A 23,216-nucleotide genomic window follows, 5' to 3' on the forward strand; every position below is an offset into this window, starting at 1 on the left:
AATTATTTTTGCCCTTTTCTCCCCTCCTCCTTCTGTCCTATCTAGCTGATTTGTCATTTTTTATTTCATTTTTCCCCATCCTTCTGTTAAATTCTCTTCATCTGAGTTCTTACTAGAATTTTTCAGATCTGAAGAAATGGGTCTCTCTCTTGAAAGCTCATCACCTAATAAATTATATTGTTAGTCGTTAAAGTGCTACAGGACTGTTTTTTTTGTTTGTTTTGTTTTATCATTTGTACTAGTTGAACTCTACCTAGTATATAATGCATGCCCCAAGCAATAGCCTGCTACTAATCATGAACTGTGTTCTCATGAAAAATTAGAATGATTTTCCTCTGATGGCTGCCAAATACATTTGTTGAAAGATCAACCATATGTAGTGATGCTGATTCACTGCTCAGTTATAGCAACAAGTGGCTTCACTTAAATCCCAGGACCATTGATCAGCATTTCACATCACACTCCCACTCAGTACCTGACCCAAGTGAGGAAAGCTAATGGTCCAACTACTGGACCAAATTTGGTGATGAATCCCAACCAAGATAAAAGGAACTGAAGCTTCCCTTAAGTGAAGAGGATATGAAAAACTCTGGGATAAGGCAATTCTTCAGGAAAAACCTAGGAACAAGCTACTTGAGAAGAAAGAATAGCTTTATTTAAGAGATATATGTTTGTGTGATTTGAATTAGCAGAAAGGGGGGTAAATATCTATGTACAATACTTACAAACAAACAATATTACCTGTCAAAATATGAAAAGACAAATTCTCCCAAGCCTAACCAAATATATGTTTCTGAAACACTCAATCTTCAGTATACCTTTAAAAAGATATGTACATAAAATATTTCCTGATTTAAACTGCAGATTGAGCTTTTGTATATCTTACTGTTGATAAAGTATAAAAACATGTAGACAATCTTATTCTCTTTTCACCCCATGATATTTCCTTTATTTATTTATTTATATTTTAAAACACATTCAGTGCATTTGAAAGAAGTGAATAATACATATGCAGGTAGAATCTGTCTAGTTCCAGAACAACACATAAATTTCCCACAGTGGTGTTCAGCACGTAAAAGTGTGTTAGCCCAAATGGAACTGTTGACAGCTATAAGACCCATGTACCTGGTGTCCAGGAGTCTGTGCACTTCCTTATCTCTTCACTCTCAAATCTATGCCCTCCAATTCTGGGTCAGCTCCACAGCTAATCCTTTACTCAGCATCTGCTCAGTTTCTATCGTAGTTCTTCCCATCTTTGAAATTCCCACATTAAACCTCAACCTCAACCCCTACCCCACTTCATCTCTAGAACACTTTTATACAATGTCAACTAATTTGGAACTTGTAGGATAAGCAGCCAAAAATTTAATGACATTTAGATGCCCGAAGATCCAGATAGGCACATAGTAGGATTTAAAAAAAAAAACAAAACATATTGGTCTCATTGGGGTTTGGTGCTTCAACACTTTTTAAATTCCTATTTAAGTGACTACCCACATGTTTCAAGCACACATATACCTTTAATAATCTGTATCACTATTATTTTGGAGCTGTGAGGATACAAAAAAGTTAGGAAACTTTATTATATTTTTAAGAAAAAGAATTCTTTGGTGATATAACATTATAACCCCCTTCCATTTCTTCCCAGTCTTCCCAGAAAAAAAACTTATACTGGGGGAGAGATAAGGAGTATGACATTTTAGAGGAATCATTTCCTTCTTTGAAAATTGATCTTGTAATAGAAAACAAGCTTAAATGTGAAGGAGCAGCCCATAATAATGTTAATTAATTAATGCTGTGCAAAGCACTACATGATTATTATTGTTATTATTCTAATATTATATGTACTTGTTATTACATTTATAGAGAAGAAAATAAAAAATATCTGTTGAGTTGATTTAGCAAATGTGATGCTTGAAATTTCCTAAAATCCTTCATTCCATTTATGGCTCATTAACCATTTCACAGATCTTTCTATGTTATGTGGTAGAAAAATTAACTCTCACTTTTATTAATTTGAGACTAAAGTGATGTATTATTACAAATTAGATATGTTAAAGAAAGGCTGCATCTGGCAGTGTCCTTCCCTTCCGATTACGTTTTAAACCAAGTGAAATGCAGTTTTGTTCCACATAAGCCTATTCTTTTAAAATATGTAGGCCCAATTCAGTCCTGAGCCGCAGACAATCCAACTCTCAGTGATATCAGTGGGAGCAGACCTGCATATCTGATTGTGCAATACTTGTCTATAGGAAGATAGCTGACTATTTTTAAATGTTCAAATTCAAGTCTCTTTCTGTTGTGATAAAGCTTTGACTTACATGGGAAACACTAAACAAGTTGAAAAGCACCTTCGAGCAGATGGTCTGTTCAAGGATCTAGGCACTGATTAAGCCTATAAAAGTCCTTAAAACTGGCAGATGGTTAAGAATTTTAAAGTGTAACAAAAATTTACACATCAGAATACCCATCCAGACACTGATGGAGACAGTATCACACTGTGTATAGCCACAAAGAGGTAGCTGTGTTAGTCTGTACCTTCACAAAACAAAAAATCAGTTGTGTAGAACTTTAAAAACTAACAAATAACTTATTAGGTGATGAGCTTTCATGGGACAGACCCACTTCTTCAGATCTGGAAATTCACATGGGCAATCTTTATGTACGAATGAACTGCTTGGAATAATTTGTTCAGGGCTCTGTGTGAATCACAAATATGCATTCCTGCACACTATTTATATTAAAGTCCTCATGCTTACCACTACTTTTTCTTCTAGAAACTTATTGAGGTTAATAATGAAAAATCCAATTCTCCATTTATATTTTTATCTTTCTTAAACCATCTAGTCAATCATATGGGCAACACACTCTGGTGTTTCTGTTTCTTTTTTGCAGGATAACCATTCTAAACTTCAAAGCCATGCAGCTTTTCTGTTTCAAACATTTCACTAAATTAAATTTACTATGCGTCACAACTGATGAGAATTGCTTAACAGTGAGACCAATGCAGTTGTGCAGCCACAGGAGGAAAAGGATTGGTGGGACAGTGTATAGCCTATACTGTGGAAGCTCTCTGAACAAAAGACACAGGTAGACACTGTCTGGTTCTGAGGAACAAAGAATCCCCTCACTATGCAGTTCCTCCAGTACTAGCTCCTCAGGGGACAGGGCTGCATTTGGAGGGCTATATCTACCACTGGCCCTGCCCAGTAGAATGAGGTTGTAGTGCTTGGCTGAGCTCTTGGCCACAAAAGGTGTTTTCTGTAAGAGATATATTTGCAATCTTTTGGATTCTGTGCTAGCATTAAAATGTTAAACTACAGTACACTGTTCTGATGTAATGCTATAATTCTGTATGTAAGTTACATATATAAAATTTAGTTTTATTTGTACATTTAAATAAAAGAAAAACAGAAACTGAAAATATACAAACCTGGCCATCTGAATCAAAAGCCAAGCAGGCAACTCCATGTGTATGTGCATCCTTCAGAACTGAAACAGTCAAAGCAGTGTAGGAATCCCAGATGCAAATGTAAGGATCCTTCCCAACCTGTCCTGTAGCAACTAAGGTTTTATCTGGGTGTACAGCCAGGCTAGAAGAGAATACAGTTTAAGGCACACGTCATTTTCTAGTTAAACTTCATCACAACATTATAATCAAACAAAAGAAACAGTATTGCTTTTTTAAAGTCTTCAACATATCAGAATATTCATGGCAACAGCCTCTACTGCAGAGTGTTTAAAATTGTTTCCAGTTTAATTTTGTTTGTTAATTTTAAACAGCATATTCAGCTGAAAAAGATTAAGATGATCAATATAGAGTAGAATTCTGCAGGTAGGCTACAACTACACTAGAGAGTTTTGTCAACAAAACTGGGGGAGTATCACCACACAAAATGCATTTTGTCGACAGTATGCTAACAAAAAATTTGTGTGGATGCTCTGGGGGCTGTCAGTCAACAGACAGGGCTTCTGATTAACCAGGCAGCCCTGTTTGCTGACCTTCTGGTCTTCCATTCCGACAAGAGAGGGCCAGGCAGTCCCACCACTCTCTGTTGACAGAGTGGGTTCGTCTTTCGAACTGCTTTCAACTATGACCACATTCTGTCGACATATGTTTTGTCAGAAAATCTCTTGCAACAGAAACATCTGTCGACAGATGCTTCTAGCATAACCATAGCCCTAGATTTTTGGTAGTGAGTTGTCAACAAAATATAAAGTATTGTATTTTAAATAGTCTAGTTTAATAGGCCCGTTTCTTTCATGGGACTCTCTTTGTCTTTCGACTGTACTACAAATTAATATGTATGTTTAGAACAAATTATTCATTTTTACAAGTAAATTAAAATTTTAAAAAATAGGCCCGCAGCTGAGTAAAATACATTTTTCTCAATTAAGCTATACAAAGCCCTTGATCAGATATAGATTTAGATATCCCCTCTGAGGTTTAGATTCTTTAAATATTTATTTTAAGGATCAAAACATCATAGGGCATGGGGAGTCAAATTAGTACTTCTGATAGAAGAAATTACATGTGTTCATGGATATTGTTTTAGTTACCACATTCTCAGGAAAACTGAAATTTACTCTTACCTATATACTTTGCCTCATCTTAGCTGTGTCTACACGTGCACGCTACTTCGAAGTAACGGCACTAACTTCGAAATAGCGCCCGTCGCGGCTACACACGTCGGGCGCTATTTCGAAGTTAACTTTGACGTTAGGCGGCAAGACGTCGAAGTCACTAACCTCATGAGGGGATAGGAATAGCGCCCTACTTCGACGTTCAACGTCGAAGTAGGGACCGTGTAGACGATCCGCGTCCCGCAACGTCGAAATTGCCGGGTCCTCCATGGCGGCCATCAGCTGGGGGGTTGAGAGACGCTCTCTCCAGCCCCTCAGCTCACTGGTGGCCGCGTGGAGCGGCCCCTTAAAGGGCCCCTCCCCCTCCCTTCCTCTGCAGGAAGCTGAGGGAACGTGCAGGCTGCAGCCTGCACACGCGGCCAGCCTGCACCACCCTCAGCCCCACACAGCTGCGATGGCTGGCCGGCAGCCCCCCCCAGCGCCCCCAGGGGACCCCCCCCAAGGGGAGCCAGGGCAGCCAGGCTGGCAAGCGGCAGCGGGGCCCCTCCTGGACGGAGACCGAGCTGCGGGACCTGCTGGGGCTCTGGAGCGAGGAGGAGGTGCTCCAGGTAATGGGGAGCAAGAGGCGGAACGCGGATGCGTTCGCTCGGCTGGCCGATGGCCTGGCTGCCTGGGGTCACCCTGCCCGCACTCCTGACCATGTCAGGAGTAAGGTCAAGGAGCTGCGGCAGGGTTACTCCCGGGCCCGGGATGCGGCCAGCCGATCTGGGGCCGCCCCCATCACTTGCCCCTTTTACAGGGAGCTCAGGGACATCCTGGGCTTCCGGCACACCTCCTCCCCTCCGGCCACCCTTGACACCTCGGCCGACGAGCCCCAGCAGGCCCTGCAGACGGAGTCCGCCCCGGAGGCAAGCCCCGCACCCCAGGGGCCCCCCCCAGAGGCCACCCCCGGGACATCGCGGCAGGAGGAGGAGGAGGGGGGCTCCTCCCCCGCAGAATCCGGGCTGCAGATCCTCCTCCTGCCATCCCGGAGCAGCAGCAGGGCCTCCGCCCCCCCGGGGATCTCCGGATCGTGGGAGCGGACCGACAGGTAGGTCCCCCCCTCTGGTGGACAGCCCTGGGCTTGAGGGGTGGGGGTAAGAGATATGTGTCCAGGGCCCCCCACATGCTCACATGGCCATGGCCCCAAGGACACCAGGGCCATGGCCCTCACAGCACTGCATCCATCAGCCCCTGCCCCCCCACCACCCCGCATGACAGTGCCATGCCCCATCCCTGGGCCAGGGGGGAGCGGAACCTCGAGGGGCCCCCGGGAGAAGGGGGTGGGACACCCCGCAGCAGCAGCATGTGATGGAGTGGGGGGAGTGCAAAAGGGAGACTCAGGCTACATATGAGCAACAAGAGCCGAATAGCTCCCAGGGGCAAAGGAGGATCCTGGGGCTACAGCTGGCAGGTGACACCTCTGCCCTGAACAAACAGGAGGGAGGAGCTGAGCTGGCTTGGACTTGGGGGGCAAGGGCGGGGCCCACAGGTAGAGGCTAGGGGAAGGGAGAGCTGGAAGGCAGCCAGCCTGAGGAGGGGGAAAGCTGCATCCCAGAGGGGCACCCCTTGGGGTCTTCTCCCCAGGATGGGTTGGAAGGACTGTCTCTTCCGACAGCTGGTGCTGTCACTCCTGGCAGAAACTGGGCATCTGTGGCCTAAGAAACCTCTCCTGCTCTCAGACCCTGCAGGGTGAAGTGAGAGTCGCTCCCACCAGGGGACGGGGTGCAGGGCAGGGGGACCCCTGAACCCCATCCATCACAGCAGCATCTCCCGGGGACGGGGATGGGGAACCTGCAGCATAGGGCTGGGGGGACAAAGGCCACGGCTCGGGGCCCACACTAACACCTGTCTCCATTCTTCTTCCCCCCCTCCTCTCCTGTGTCCTGCACCTGCACCATCAGAAGGACCGGAAGAGAGTGCCGGCGAGGCGTCAGTCATCCTGGAGAGCCCTCCGGGACCATCGCTCCAGGGCAGCCCCTCGGCCGAGGACCAACCGGCCCCACGGCGGGCTAGACGGCGGACCCCGCGCCACCAACCGCCGATGGCGACGGACCCCCAGCTGCTGGCCATCCACCGTCGGCAGCTGGAGGTTGCGGAGCAGCACCTCCAGCTGCAGAAGCGGGCGCTGGCCTGGCGCCAGGAGGCATGGGGGGCCTACATGGACACATTTAACCGCTTAGTGGACTACCTGGCCCCCCATGCCGCGCCGGCCGCAACATCGCCCGCCCTGCCTGCTCCTGCAGCCCCACCACCAGCTGCTCCGCCCGTCGCCGTCCCGTCCGCCGTCGCCCCGCCACCCACCGGCGAGGGCCGGAGCGCCGAGGGACCCCTGGAGCCACCTGACACTCGCCGGCCACCGTACCTTCCGGTCCAGCCCACTCCCACCCAGCCATGGACCAGGCTGCGACCGCGGCGGTGCTCCCGGCCGCCAACGCCCGGTGCCGGGCTATAGGGGCGAGGGGCCCGGGATGTGGCCCCCACCCTTGTATATAGTTGGACCCTGTTTTTTTCGGCCCCCAGTTTGCCCCGTCCCCCCCATGTAAATAGTTCTCCCCTTTATCCTCCCTGGTTTTCTTTTTATTATTGCGGACAGTCGTTTCGTTGTATTGTTTTATTTTTGTACATATTGCTTTTGTTCAACGTTTGTACATAGTTTTTGGTTTGTGGTTCACATATTTATTTACAGTCATAAAAAAAAAGCTTCGGAAAGAAAAAAAAAGTTTACGTTCAGCCACAAGTGCGTGCTGTCATTTGTCCAGGACAAGTGGGGGGGGTGCGGTGGGGTGCTCCATGGTGTAGGCGTTGGGGCAGGAGTGTGGGGGAGGAAGGGGCGGGCAGTAGGGGGCCTGGGTAGAGTTCACCCCGCGGCCTGTTCATCAAAGTGGACCCGCAGGGCCTCCCGGACCCGGGTCCCCTCGGGGTCCACCTGCCGACTGGGGGCAGCAGGTGGCTGGACGTGTGCCCTGCCGGCCTCCGCAGCCCAGCCCTGGAAAAAGGTCTCCCCCTTGCTCTCGACCAAATTGTGCAGGGCGCAGCAGGCACCCACAATCTGGGGGATGTTGTTGGGGCCCGCATCCAGGAGGGTCAGGAGACATCTCCAGCATCCCTTCAGGCGGCCAAATGAGCGCTCCACCACCTGGCGCGCGTGGTTCAGGTGCTCGTTGAAGCGCTCCTGGCTAGCGGAGAGATGGCCCGTGTAGGGGTGCATGAGCCACGGCCGGAGAGGGTAGGCCGCATCTGCGATGACGCAGAAGGGCATGGTGGTGTCCCCCAGAGGGATCTCCCGCTGGGGGATGTAGGTCCCCACCTCCAGCCGGCGGCACAGGCCCGAGTTCCGGAAAACCCGGGCGTCGTGGGTGCTGCCAGGCCAGCCCACGTAAATGTCCTGGAAACGTCCCCGGCTGTCCACCAAGGCCTGGAGGACGACAGAATGGTAGCCCTTTCGATTGAGGTATCGTCCGCCACTGTGATGCGGGGCGCGGATGGGGATGTGAGTCCCATCCAGAGCCCCGAAGCAGTTGGGGAAGCCCAGGGTGGCAAAGGCGGCGATGGTGGCATCTGGGTCCCCCAGCCTCACGAGCCTGTGCAGGAGCATGGCGTTGATGGCACGCACAACCTGCAGAGAAAGAACATGGGACAGCACCAATGAGGGGTGAGCAGGGTGTGCGTGGCCCTGCCCTGCCCTGCCCTGCTCTGGCCCCCCTGCCCTGGCCCCCATGCCCTGCCCTGCCCTGCTCTGGCCCCCCTGCCCTGCCCTGCCCTGCCCTGCCCTGCTCTGGCCCCCCTGCCCTGGCCCCATGCCTTGCCCTGCCCTGCCCTCCCCCCATGGGTTCGCTTACCTCCATGAAGACAGCCCCGACGGTGGCCTTGCCGACACCAAACTGCTGGCCCACGGATCGGTAGCTGTCTGGAGCGGCCAGCTTCCAGACAGCGATGCCAACCCGTTTCTGCACTGTGAGGGTACGCCGCATGGCGGTGTCCTGGTGCCTGAGTGCGGGGGTGAGCCACTGGCACAGCTCCAGGAATGTCTGCCGGCTCATCCTGAAGTTCCTGAGCCAGCGGTCGTCGTCCCACTCCCCAAGCACCAGCCACTCCCACCAGTCGGTGCTGGTGGGGTAGCTCCACAGCCGCCGGCGTGTGAGGCGGGGGGAGGGCGGGGTGCTGCAGGGGTAGGGGTTGAGCCCTGCTGCCCTGGGGGCATCTCCTCCTCTGGGGCAAGGAGGTGCTCAGCTGCCTCCCGCATGGCACGGAGCAGGGCAAGCCCTGCTCCTGCCGGGAGGGCTGGGTGGAGCTCTAGCTGCTGCTGCTGCTGCTGCTGCTGCTGCTGCTGCTGCTGCTGGGGGTCCATGACTGCGGTGCCCGGGGTCTGTGTGCCTATGGCTCCTCAGACCGCGTGCTGTGCAGGCTGAGTGTGTCTGGGAGGGGCCCTTTAAGGGAGCGGCTAGCTGTTGCCCCGGAAGCGCTAGTCCGCCTGGTGACCCTGTATGCACCTGTGCCTGGAATCCCTATTTCGATGTGTGCTACTTGGCCGTGTAGACGTTCCCTCGCTGCACCTATTTCGATGTCGCCACATCGAAATAGGCTACTTCGATGTAGGCTTCACGTGTAGACGTAGCCCTTCTCTGACATGTAAGAGAAAATAGCAATAGACTTATCAAACAGTACTTGTGCTACCTCCTCTTTGTACATCAATAGCAATGTTTTTAAAATACCATGCTGAGTTTCAGTTACGTAATTTGGGATTACAGAGAAACCGGTTTTAAGCACTGCCCTTCTGTACCTCTTTTAAGTAAATACACAGTATAGCTACATCTACACAAGTGGGTTTTTCTGACAAAGCCATGGAGCTTCTACATGCAAAATGCTCAAATACAGAAATCAAACTATTCTCATGGAGCTACAGAGAAAATATTTTCAGCTTTTTGGCACTGAGGAAGGCCTGAGTTGGTTTAAGATTGTGACATAAGCAGATTAACTGGATAGCCACTAAAATGATCATTAGTGAAATAGGTAATTATTTGGACAGTGTAATCATTTATTGTTAGAAATTACCCATGCAGATGAATGTATCATTTCAGGCTGACTGCAGATTCAGGAGACAAAAATGGATCTGTTTACACTCTCTTTATATTTACTTTGCACCCAAAAAACTTACAGGAGGTGAACAACACTTAGATCCTGTGAATTAGAGGACTAATTATCTAGCTGGGATTACATGGGACCCAAATTAGAACATCTTTCACTTTGATTATTGTGTAACTAAATAAATTGTTTGGAAGAGAATCAACCAAATTATGCGTTGCTGTCCTTTAAATATATCAAAATAATAGAGAAGATTTTTGAGGAATATGAGAGTATTTGAGAGCACACTATTTCAATGTGCTGCCCTATTCCTTTATGTGCCACCATTTTCTCTAATTAGGGTGGGGTGAATGGGGCAGCTGCCATTGGGGTGGAAAGACGGGTCAAATGGTGTCCCCTTCAACCCAGACAGGCTGGGTGGCCTGCTTAGGTGAGTTAGGCATGGAAGTGGCAATCCTTCCCTGAGCCCCACCTGGCATAACTGGCCCATGCCACCTAGCATCACCATTCTCCCTCCCTGAATGTTCCCCTGCAACCCCTGAGCTGTGTGCCCCACAATCTGAAAGCCTCTACGTGGTGGTCACCCCACTATCACTGTTACACGTCACCTCTGAATGGGTTAAAAAATTACCAAAAAATGGTACAGGGTGCAAATATGCTTGTTCACCCTAGCCACTAAAACCCCTAATTACGGCTCCAGGCATAGCCATATTAGAACTTAATGTAGTTGAAAGGAGCCTCCTCATAGCTGCTTGCTCAAAGAACTGATTTTTTCCTGGCTTCACAGACTGCTCCATTTGAGGGCACAGTGCTCGCTGTCTAGAACATATTGAATGCAACATCATTTTCCCACAGCCCCTCTATATCCAGGAATACAGTCTATGTCTGTTAGGTACAGACTGAACCTCTCTAATCTGACACTCTCTCATCTAGCAACATTCTTAATTCAGCAAGATTTTAATTAGCTGGAGATCCATCTATCATGGGTGTGGCCAAGTTTCCTGTGGTCCCATAAAGTTTGCTTACAGCCACCAGTCCTGGCTCTCAGTGTTCTGTGCTATTATTTAGCTCCAATTTACCCCTAAATATATGTCTTCTAAGAGCCCAATAAGCAGTGGAAGTGTTGGTAATGCTGCTTGGTAATATTGACCTCCCATCATTCAGTAAATTATCTCGTTTGACACCAGTCTTGAGGGTCCTGGACTAAAGAGGTTCTAAGTGTAGTTGTAAGTACATTTTAAAGATGCTGCCACTCAATTAATTGTATTTATGCCAGATTGACAGAAAAGGGGAGTCTGCCACAGAAAGGATATGTCTACACTTTGACTTGGGGATGCAATTCCCAATACAGGGAGACATACCTGCATGAAAATAGAGTGTAGCTGTGGACGCACTAGCAGTGGGAGGAGCTTGTTGTCAACCTCTTTTCATGTGTACTCCCCTAAAAATTTTCAAATGAAGATGTGGACCCCTTTGGTAATCCTAGACATAATCTGCAGAACAGTCAGGGCACACAGATAATTGGTTGAAACCCCTTCGTGCAAGGGTCTCAGACAGGATTATACTCAGAGAACGTAGACCATGACTACACTGCCATGACTACACTCTTTCTACCACACTAGCTCAATCAGAGCTCATGTGCCTATGTCACTTTGATCTGGAAATTGTATTTTCAGCTCAAAGTGCAGACAACCCTAAAGATTCACCCATGCCCTTCTAAAGTATAGTATCTATAACTTGAATAAACACTCCCTCAAATTCCAGGTTCACATACACATACTAACCGGGCAGCTGGGTTAGAAGTTCTCTATTCATCTGTGTCTTCCTTCACTACATCCTGATGACAAAGTACTTGCCCCCAGTCATATCTTTTCCTAAAGTGTGTCACATGTGTGAGAAAGTATTAATTACAAACACTCACACACACAGAGTTTCTTTGTCTTTATCACACAGGTTGAATTAAAATGTTCATGGCGTGAGTATGAAGCTTTCTTTCTAGTGGTACAATGTATTTGTAGTAAACCCTTCACCCTTCACATCAAAACACTGAAGATGATAAACATCATCCATCCTACCCACTGTACTATCCCTCCCATATTATTTTCTACTTGCATTTCAGAACGTTGGCAACACTTCAATCATGTGTCAAATATCTTCCAGAATGTTGCACTAGTGTGATTTTTAAAATGTGGCTTGTCATTTATAGTGCATTTTTCATTCTGCGAGCAAGATGAAAAGACTCTTCTGGAAAACTTTAATCCTGGTTTTGGCACCACAGCCAATGCACACTGTTGGTTGTGGCACAATACCAGCATCTTCTCCTAGAACTAATCCTGTCAAGCTACAGCTCTTCACATGTTGGATATTACCTTACAGAAACCAGAGATATTCATAACAAAAACTGTTTTAACACTGACACAATGAGTATTTTGCAGTGTTGCTGAGGAAACAAATCAGAAATATGCAGTAAAATAATGCACTACAGACAGAACAAAAACAAATTTCCTATAAATAAACTGTCATTCAACAGATGGCTTAGGGCAGCTGTACACTGATTTCACTACAGACATGTATAACAGAAGTTATTTAAAAGAATTCCTCATACCTTAGGGAGATTTTTAAATAAAACATATTATTTTCCACATCATCATAAACAACTAGAAATAATATGAAAAGTCAGTTCTCTAATACAATCCTAATCCCTAATACAGTATCTATTTTTACAAAAATTAATAAACAAATGTGCCTAGCTGTGTGGGTTTGACTGCTAGAGAATTATTTTCCTACAAATTCAAGAAAAAGCAACCATTTACTTTTGACAAGTAACTTTTTAATCAATCTATTTTGCTACATTTTGTGAATCCACCATAATGCTGGAGAAGAGAAGGTTACTTACTTTGTGCAGCTACTGAAATTCTTTGAGATGTTTGTCCCTGTGGATGCTCTACTTCGGGTGTCCATGCACCATGCACATTACACTTGCAATCAGAGATTTGTACCAGTATCTGCTTGGGTTGCTCATGCGGTGTCATCATCTTACACCACCCAGATGATTACACAGTTACATGACTGGACATCCCTCAATTCCTTTTCTACAGCAGAGAATCTATTATGTAACTTTGAAGCAGAAAGGAGGTGATAGGGTAGCGGAGCACTCACAGGCACAATCATCTTGAAGAACCTCAGTTACTGAACAAGGTGAATAATCTTGTGTTCTTCGAGGAGCATCACTGTGGGTGCTCCACTTTCGGTGACTGTTGAGCAGTATCCCTCAGTGAAAAGAAGGGGCTGCAAAGTAGCATTCATGATGGTTGACAAAACCATGAGTCCAAATAGAATGTAGGATGATGACTGTTGCTTTCTAGGATAATATTTTGTGAATGTATGAACAGATGTCCAAGTTGCTGCTCTGGGCTATGGATGATGAAAGCGCTCTGGTGGAGTGTGTGCAGGCTCCCAATGGGGCTTGTAACTGATGTTTTGATAACAAAAATGGATGCATACTGGTATTCATTTGGATAATCTCTGTTTTGAGATGGCTTCTCCTTTTGGTTGTTCTGTTATCAAGATAAACAGATTCAGTGATTTTTTTCTAAATGTTTTTTGTTCTTTCAGTGAAGAAGCCGAATGCTTTTTGCATACCCAGGATCTGAGTGATACCTCTTTTGGCGGGATGCAGTTTTGGAAAAATCTCAGGTAAGTAAATAGGTTGGTTTAAATGAAAGTGGGGGTGGAGGGAATCTGGATAGGAATCTGGGGTGTGAGCTTAGATAGAATCTTCTTTATCTGTAATGAAAATTGGGTATGGAGGGTAAGCCATTAAGGTACCTAGCTTTCCAATGCACCTAGCCGACATAATGACTATAAGGCAAACACCTTCACAGGTGATGGAATAACATGGAGCCAGTGAGTCAAATGGAGTTTCCATAAGTCCATGTAAAATCAGGTTGAGGTCCTATATAGGAGTTGGTGTATGTATTCTTAATACCCTTAGAGAAGTGTTCAGTCATGTTCAGTGGGTGAATACAGGACTCCATCCTGTGTATCACAGAAAGCCATAATAACTACAAGGTTTATCTTGGAAGAGCTTGTAGAGAGTCCCAGTTCCGTTGTGTAATCCAGTATTCTTAGTAAAGAAGAGGATGTTGGTGTAATGTGTTGTCTCTTGCACCATATGCTGAACAGTTTCCATGTATATGTCTTTTTTCAATTTGATCTACTGCTGTTCAGTAAGCTGTCTTTTACTTCCTTCAAGCAGGTTGCTTCATTTTCTCTAAGCCATAGGGTAGCCAAGCCTTGAGGTGAAATATTGTTAAGTTTAGACTAGATTAGAGGAAGATTTTGAGGTGGGCACACCACCATCTTTCATAAGTACAGTAACCATGATTTTCTGGGTCACACTGGTGCTATTAGGATGGCTTTTATTTTGTCCCTCCCAATCTTGTGTTTTATGTGGGGTAAGAAGGGGGTTGAAAGAAATGCGTGCATTCATGGTGCACTACTAGATGAGGCAGCGTCGGCTCCGCTGGCTTGGCCACGTCCACAGGATGAATGATGGAAGGATTCCAAAGGACATCCTGTATGGTGAGCTAGCCTCTGGCAAAAGACCTCCCACACGCCCCCAGTTGCGCTACAAAGATGTCTGCAAGAGAGACCTCAGAGAGGTAGACATCGAGCTGGACAACTGGGAAGAACTAGCAGACGACCGCAGCAGATGGAGGCAGGGGTTACACAAGGGCCTTCAGAAGGGCGCGATGAGGATCAGACAGCTAGCAGAGGAGAAGCGAGCACACAGAAAGCACAATAAGGACTTGCCAGACACCCACCACATCTGCAAGAGATGCAGCAAGGACTGTCACTCTCATGTGGGTCTTCATAGTCACAGTAGACACTGTAAATGAAGTCCTCAATTGAAACTATAAAGGGCGCGATCCATAGTCTATGCAGACTGAAGGATGCCTACTACTACTACTAGATGAGGAGACTATGACCTAGAGAACAAGGTTTCAGTCCCATTCTGGAGCAAAATTGTGGGTAGCTGGCATTCTGCGTTGTTGCAAAGAAGTCTATGGTAGGGAATCACCATGGTTTGGATATTGTGCGTAAAACTCAGTATACATTTCCTATTCATGATTTTATAAGAACTCACTGCTTAATGCATCAAGTGCTGTGTTTTGACATCCCAACAAAAGGTATGATGGTGATCATGTCGATGTTGTGACTGATAAACAAATTCCAGAACAGCATTGCCTCTGTGCATAGGGAGTGTGACTGTTTCCCCCTCCCTCCGGCCATATTAATTTATGTAAAACATGCATACCATGTTATCTGTGAGGATCCTGAAGACTTTGTCTTTGATTAGGGGTAGAAAATGGTTGCATGCATGGGGACTGCTCTTATCTGCAGCAGGCTTGTGTGAATGCTGAACTCTGATGGGGACCCTGAATTTTACTGTACACTTTTACTGTACTGGCTCCTGAACACTACCATCCGGCCAGACCCAACATCCTCAGCCCACTCCAGGCCCCTTTGAAGTGTGAATAGTGCTGCTCCACGCATCTGTGGGGGGATCCAGTGCTGCAGTCCCAGTAGCACTAAGGGATACTGCCCTCTGCCCCACCGCTTCCAGGGGCACACAGGTGGACCCCCCTCCAACTTTGCCAGATGGCCCATGATGGCTCTTGGTGTGCCTGAGATCAATATTGTAGTGAGTGGTTCCCTTTATTTTTATTTCATCAAGACTCAAATGGAGTAGCACTTCCAATGCTGTTTAAAAATTTGTGACCGTACTGATACACCTTAAATAAGCCTAAGCCTAGCCAAGGCTTATCAGCACTCTTCATAACAAAGTGTTAGTGTTGTGACACAATTTTACTGTATTGGCACAAGGAAATAAATGGATAAAGCATAAAAAAAACATGCTTAAGCTCTGAACCATTACCAGTACTTCCACTGTTTGCTAGTCTTTTAGAAGAACTCAGGGGGTAATTTAGAGCTAAATAATGACACAGAATAATGAAAGCCATGATTGGTGGCCATGAACAAACTTTACAGGACTGAGGATAACTTGGCCTCATCCATAATAAGCAGAGAGCTGACTAACTAAAGTTATGCCTGACCACGGATGTCGCTGGACCAGAAAGCGACAGGCAAGAGAGGTTCAGTCTGTACAAATCTTTGATTACAGGCACAGGACAAATGGACACTTAGGTCACATCTGCACCATGAAACAAAGTAGAATTTAAAAAAGTCAACTTTTTACCACTAGATTTTATAAAGTCGAAGTTGAGTGTCCACAACTGCTCACAAAGTCGACTTAGTTTGTCCATACTAAATTGCCAAAATTCGACTGCTGCAGCAGTGCATTGTGGGCATGTATCCCACAGCTCCTTCAGCCCCACTGCATTATGGGTTTTTGCCAGTGCATTATGGGGAAAAAAGCCCCACAAGTGGTTGTAGATATGTGATGTTATCTTCCCATACTGCATTGCCCTCATTTTCCCCTGCCACTGAAAACAAACAACCATTTTTCAGAAGTCTCTCTCCCTGATGAGTGAATTTGTTTGAGTTGCCCATATTGTGGAAAGAGGCAGCTTTTACAAAAGAGTATTTTCAAAAGACTTTAAATTGATATTAAATAGAAGTGAAGAGACTGAGAGGCTGAAGGAGCCAGGTTTAAGACAGAGAGAGAGAGAGAAATTTGTGAGCTGTCACCACACAGAAGTGAATGGGCATTTTTAAGAAGTCTCTTTCTCCAGTGAAAATACAAAATACAGTAATGGTTCAAACCAGGTCTATGTTAAATCCTGTGCAGGGAAGAAGCTCTCTCAAGTGCTGAAACCCTGCACAGGATAGGGCATGCTGCTGTCTCTAGGCATGGCCCACACAGCCTGGCAGCTACGCAGGTGTGGGGAGGAGCTTGATTTTCACCTGGCACTGCTGAGCATCCCTGGTGTTTATTCAGCACAGATTCGTCCACCCACACAGAAACGAGATCCTGGCTGTCCTGGTGGCTCCATGCTGGGACTCTTTTGTGACCCTGAGAAATCATGGCTCGATGTGATCCCCATGCTGGCCAAAAAGAAAATGAATGCAAATTGCCAGGCTTCTTGTTAGCTACTTCCTACACACCTGAAGAGCAGTGTAGGTGAAAGCAGCCAGAACGGACACATTTGGGACATTGTCAGGTACCTCTGGAGGCCAATAAAATCAGTTTAAAGTAATGTTATTTGCATACAACCATTAACTCGGCCTTTTAAAATTGAAGTTCGCATTACACCACCAGAAGGTGGGAGGCGTAGCGAGAAAGTCAACCTAATGGTATTTGCAGTGAAGACAGTCATGTTGTAAAATCACACTACGTGCCTTAAAATTGACTTTATGCTGTAGTGTAGATATAGTCTTAATTTGGAGCACCCAGGGACACTCCTCGAAGAAAATGTTTTCTTATGATTTTAAACACAGTATCTAGCTACAGCCAATAGCAGGAATTTTAATTCTGTGTATTTAAAATATTGTTGATTTTTACGTTAACATCTTGAACAAACAAGTTCAAAATGAATCTGAAGTTTTAGACTCTTAAATAAGTCACCTGATTTTTCTAATGTGCTGATAATCAAGCATCCCCCACTGCAGTTCTCAGTGGGAATTAGTAGGTGATCTACATGTAAAAATCAAGAGAAATATCAGTTAAATTCTTTGGGCCCTGGTGCTACATGAAGTTATAACCATATTTAACTTTAAGCACATTACTAGTGTTATTGATTTCTATGGTAAAAGTTAAGTATGTGTTTAAGAGTTTGCAGACGCAGACCCAAATATGGATTTAGAACCCTAAAATTAGAGTTCCAATTTAAAGGAGAGGACAAAGAACTCTACAAGTTCAATTCATCTTTCCACATTTGACTGGGGGTAGGAGACAAGACATATTCATGTCCTCTCTTTAATCTGAGAAAAAAATATAAATAAATTCGAATATTTTCTTAAGACTAGGAGTGTAAAGAGAGGCCACATTACAAATTTACCAAAAAGTGCAAGGGCCACTTGGATATAACTTTGTAATGACTGAAATGAATCACCAAGTCCAAACCCCTGCTTGGAGAAGTCTGGATTCGAAATGTAAGCATTTTGATTCAAATTCAAAGATTATTTGCCTTCCCTTAAACTGCAAGAATCATTTTAGAAAGAAAATGTATTTTTGGAGCTGGATATTACTGCAATAGCAATTGTGTTGATAAAGTAAGTGTTTACCATCTGGCAAGTCTCCTAAACCAGATGGATGCACTAATAAGTTTTATACAAGTGTTAAATGAGGCTGTACTGGAACACGATTGGCACATTTAATTATTCCACTTTAGCAAAGATCCTGCTGTGGATGTTAAAATAATGAGCATTGCTATTTAAAAAGGAAAAAAAAATTTCACAAAAGTCTGTGCTTCATTATAGATAGATTTCACTAATAAATTCTTCATCAATGCTTTACCTGTCATCAATTGCCATATAAATCAAATCATCCACAACCAGACTCTAAGTGTAAAGAGACTGTAAGTGAGGAAAAAAGCATATAGCAACGTTAGTAACTGTAAAGAATGCATGTATTATTATGGTCCGAAACAATTCTACCAACACCCCTGGATTTTTAGTGCCACATAATATTTATAATTAGTACAATATTTATAGCATTCCCTAGGCTTCAAACAGGAAATACCGTAAAAAAACCCATAAATTTAATACCAGTATTAAATATCCAGCTTTTTAATGGAGTTATTATAACTGTTTCTAAATGCACTTTTATGAATAGTCCAGTATTTTATTAAAGTGAAGTTTTTAAATAGAGAACGAGTGAGCGACTCTCAGATTTTAGAAACATTAATTAAAAACAGACATAGCTAAATAATTTCATATTTTATATATTCAAAAGAAAGTCAGTAGCTTTGCCTGATAAATTCCACAACTAAGAAGAAAACAATAAACCTTCGTCAAAATTGTAATGCACTAAAGTTCTCTTTTAATTATCTTTTTCTATTTTGTTTCACTGTAATTTTTTTAAACTAAAGAAGTTTCCACATGCTTATACGTAATTTTGTTTAAAAAGACATCCAAAGCAAACAGAAAAATAAATTATCCTGTGGAGTTAGGCGATTTCTCTCACTCAAAATTAGACATAGGTCAGTAGTATTACCTTTTATGCCACCCTAACTCCTAACAAAACCTCACCCCTTATAAAAAGCAGCTACTTCCACATACACTCTCTTTCAATCCATATTAATTTAAATTCACTGATAAGTTAAAAATACTTCTAATTTTCAGCATGTCTTTCAAAGTAGTTGTATTGCTACAGATTTCTGCAAAAGTGCACTATTCGTAACTAATACTATAAAAGAAACTCATCTAACATTGCCAGAAAACAACCCAGACTGGCATTCTTCTGATGTACTATGCTACTAGATATTAAAACCCCTACAATTCTTTTTCTATGTTATGCATAAACAAGAGTCTGGCTAAAGTAAACTGATGTATCTATAAAAGTTAATGTACTGTATCTAACAAATTAACACGCGTTTTTGTATTAAATTATTGTGTGACCAAATGAAAGAACATGTGTAAACTGTTAATTTCATTAATCTAGTCCAGATGTCCAGGATAGGACCTCTGGAGACTAACACGGATGTCTCTTATTACAGAAAAGTGTAATAATTAATAAGGCTGGGAAACTGTGGGGTTTCTTTAGAGCCAATTAAGATCTATGACTGCAGTTTTTTCCTGTGATGTATGAAATAATGATCTACTGCAAGATAGTAGAGCCTGTCTGTTACCATAGCTCTTAGTAATAATTGGACTAGAAATCCCTTCAGCTTATCAATCATGTAAACTGAGATGTTGTAAAAGAAATCCCATAAGTACTGAGTCAACTGAGAGATCCAAAACAGGTAAGGATGGGACTAACTGTTCCTCAAAGGAATTCCTTATAATTTCTACACCCTATAAAAAGAAGAGTTTGAGAGGTATTCCTATTGGGTCAATTACTTGACAACTTGTACTGTTAAATTAAATCACACACCAATCACTTCAGCACTGTACTGAATGTGTGGAGACTTGCTCCAAGTCTATGCCTGTCAAGCTTGGATAAGCTACACCAGTCAAACTTAGGGTTGACAGGTGTTTGGGTTTTGACCACAATACCCAACCAAAAAAGGGATCACAGAGGCTCTGATCAGCACCACTGACTGGGGCATTAAAAGAATGAGTGGGCTAAGTCAGGCTTCTGGAAGCAGCTGGTATGCCCCTGCTGCTCCTAGGGGCAGTCAGGAAGGCTATGGTCTGAAGAAGTGGGTCTGTCCCATGAAAGCTCACCTAATAAACTATTTTGCTAGTCTTTAAAGTGCTACTTGACTGCTTTTTGTTTTGATAGTGTATAGACTAGCACGGCTTACTCTCTGTTACTATTCAGGAAGGCTGTGTGTGATGCCTCAGCCCCAAGTGCACAGTCAATGGGAGCTGTGGGGAAGCACCTGTGAATGGAGGCAACATGCAGAGCCTCCTGGCTGCACCTCTGCCTTGGAGCCAGAGAGAAATGTCAGCCATTTACAGGAGCTGTTTCAGATAAGTGCTGCCGGGAGCCTGCACCCCAACCTCCTGCCCTAGCCCTGAGCCCCCTTCTGCTCCCAAACTCTGTCTCTCTCAGAGCTTAAACCTGCAGCTCTCCTGCACCCCAATGCCCTCTCTCCAGGCCTGCAGCCCCCACACCCAAATTCGTCCTCAGAGCCTGTGTCCCCTCCCACACTCAGAAATCCTCATCCCCAGCCCAGAGCCTGCCCCTGCATCCCAAACCCTTCATTTCTAACCCAGTGCCACAGCCCGCAGCCTCAGCCAGAGCTCTCACCCCACCAAACCACAATGTCTTGCCTAAATCTGGTGAAAATGAGTGAGAGAGAAAGGGTGGGAAAGAACAAGTAATGCACGGAAGGGGATGGAGTAAGTAGGGACAGGACCTGAGAGAAGGGGTCTGGCATAATAGGACCATAGGGTTGGGCAAAGATGTTCAATCAAAAATGTCCAGCGTACATAGTGGCAGGGCATTGTTGGCATATAATAGCACATACAATGTTGCTGGAAGTGCACAAGAATGTGCAGTTGATCTTGTAACTAACGTGGTTAGGCCCAGTATCCCAGAAAAAATATTTGGACAAAGCCGGCAGCAGGGTTTGTTGCAAGAAAAAGTTCCAGGATTAGTATTACTGTGGTGTAGCCTGTGATTGCTGGTGAGAATCTTTCTCAGGTTAGGAGGCTGTCTATAGGAAAGGACAGGACTGCCACATAGAGCCTTCTGGAGTGTAGCATCCTGTTCGCTACATCGATGACACCTTTATCATTTGGACCAAAGGTAAAGAGACTCTGGAAGAATTCCACAGGGATTTTAACAACCTGCATCCTACTGTCAGTCTCAGCCTTGACTATTGCACACGAGAAATACATTTTCTGGATACCACAGTACAAATCACTGATGGACACATTGACACCCCCCTCTACGGGAAACCCACTGACTGCTACATTTACCTTCATGCCTCCAGCTTCCATCCAGCTCACACCATGCGATCCATCATTTACAGTCAAGCCCTTAGATACAATCACATCTGCTCTGATCCTACTGACAGAAACGAAAAACTACAAGATCTCTACCAAGTATTTATAAAACTGAATTACCCACCGGGAGAAGTAAAAAAACAAATTGACAGGGCCCGATGACTACCCAGAAAACAGCTACTTCAAGATAGGCCTCAGATCAACAACAGAACACCACTTGTCATCACCTATAGCCTCCAGCTCAAACCCCTGCAATGCATTATTAAAAATCTACAACCTATTCTGGATCAGGATGCTACATTCCAGAAGGCTCTTATGCTATTACATGCCAACAATGCCCTGACACTATGTACACTGGACAGACTGGGCAAAACCTTTGCCAAAGAATAAATGGACACAGAACAGACATCAAGAAACTCAATACACATAAGCTGATCAGCAATTACTTCAATAGACTGGGACATTCTGTTAAAGACCTGAGAATATGTGTCCTCCAACAAAAAGAATTTAACAACAGATTAGAGAGAGAGATTTGTGAGTTAGGGTTCATATTCAAATTTGACATATGAACATGTGGTATGAACAGACACACCAAATACCTCACACATTAGAAAGACTGCTTCCCTTCCTTTGATGCTCGTAATTATCTCAGACAGGACAATTAACATCCCCACACCTCTCACCCCCTTCCTTCAATCCTACTTGATTTGTCAGTTTTTATTGCAATTTTTTTTGGTCCTCTGTACTTATAAATGTCAGTCTGTAGTGTAAATGAAATTGATCTGATGAAGTGGGCCTGTCCCACAAAAGCTCATCACCAAATACATCATTTTGTTAGTCTTTAAAGTGTTACATTTCTGCTACTTTATAATGCTGGTATGTCACTGACTTTCTCTTGCTTTTATATTTCCAGTTAAATAGCTCCACGAGAAATGTACTTCGTTCACTGACTTCACAGAAAGATTACCTCCTAAGAGAAGCACAAATCTCTTGCCCTTGTAACGTCCATTACAGAAGTGACAATTGAAATCCGCTATATATAAGTCCTTACATAAAAACATCTCCTTTCAGAATCACTACAATCCACTTATGCGGGTTTAAATACCCTGGCCTAAAGAAACTAGCTTTTAGGGTAGACAATCTTCTTTCTAAAGTTATCATCATACACTGTTGAACGCCTCAACAGATGGAAATATTTCAGTGGAAAGAAAAAATGTCTAAATAAACTAAAAGAAAAACAATAAACCCCTTACTAACCTGAACTTCGATAAATGTGATGTAAACCACATTGGAGAAAACAATCCCAATCATACATATAAAGTGATGGGGTTTAAATAACCTGTTACCACTTAAGAAGGAGATCCTGGAGTCATTGCAAATAGCTCTCTGAAAATATCCACTCAATGAGCAGTAGCAGTCAAAAAAGGTAACAATGTTGGGAATCATTATGAAAGACAGCTAGTAAAACAGAAAATATCATATTGCCTTTATATACATTGATGGTATGCCCACATTCTGAATATTGCACGCAGATCAGGTTGCCCCATCTCAAAAAAAACATATACTGGAATTTGAAAAGATACAGAAAATGACATTAAAATTATTAGGGGCAGGGAACAGCTTGCATATGAGGAGATACTAATAAAGCTGGGACTTTTCAGCTTGGAAAAGAGACAACTAAGTGGGGACATGACAGACATCTATAAAATCATGACTGGTATGGACAGAGTAAATAAGCATTATTTACTCTTCCTCATAACACAAGAACTAGGAGTCATCATATGAAATTATGAGAAGTCCTGTGGCACCTTATAGACTAACAGATTTTTTGGAGCATAAGCTTTTGTGGCAAAGACCCACTTCATCAGATGCATCTAGTCTTTGTCCACAAAAGCTAATGCTCCAAAAATCTGTTAACCTATAAG

General features: G+C 44.4%; 1 protein-coding gene across 6 annotated transcripts in view; it reads right to left on the reverse strand.

Annotated features, from left to right (window-relative positions):
* Positions 1–23,216, reverse strand: part of EML6 (EMAP like 6) — a 215,953-nt gene that overhangs the window by 166,616 nt on the left and 26,121 nt on the right. For all 6 annotated transcript variants that reach the window (XM_074988499.1, XM_074988501.1, XM_074988500.1 and 3 more), the window contains exon 2: positions 3,434–3,593. In XM_074988499.1, the coding sequence (XP_074844600.1) occupies positions 3,434–3,593 (160 nt within the window). The remainder of the gene's footprint in view (positions 1–3,433; positions 3,594–23,216) is intronic.

This window comes from Carettochelys insculpta, chromosome 3, assembly GCF_033958435.1.
Source record: "Carettochelys insculpta isolate YL-2023 chromosome 3, ASM3395843v1, whole genome shotgun sequence".
In the NCBI taxonomy this organism is placed as follows: domain Eukaryota; kingdom Metazoa; phylum Chordata; order Testudines; family Carettochelyidae; genus Carettochelys; species Carettochelys insculpta.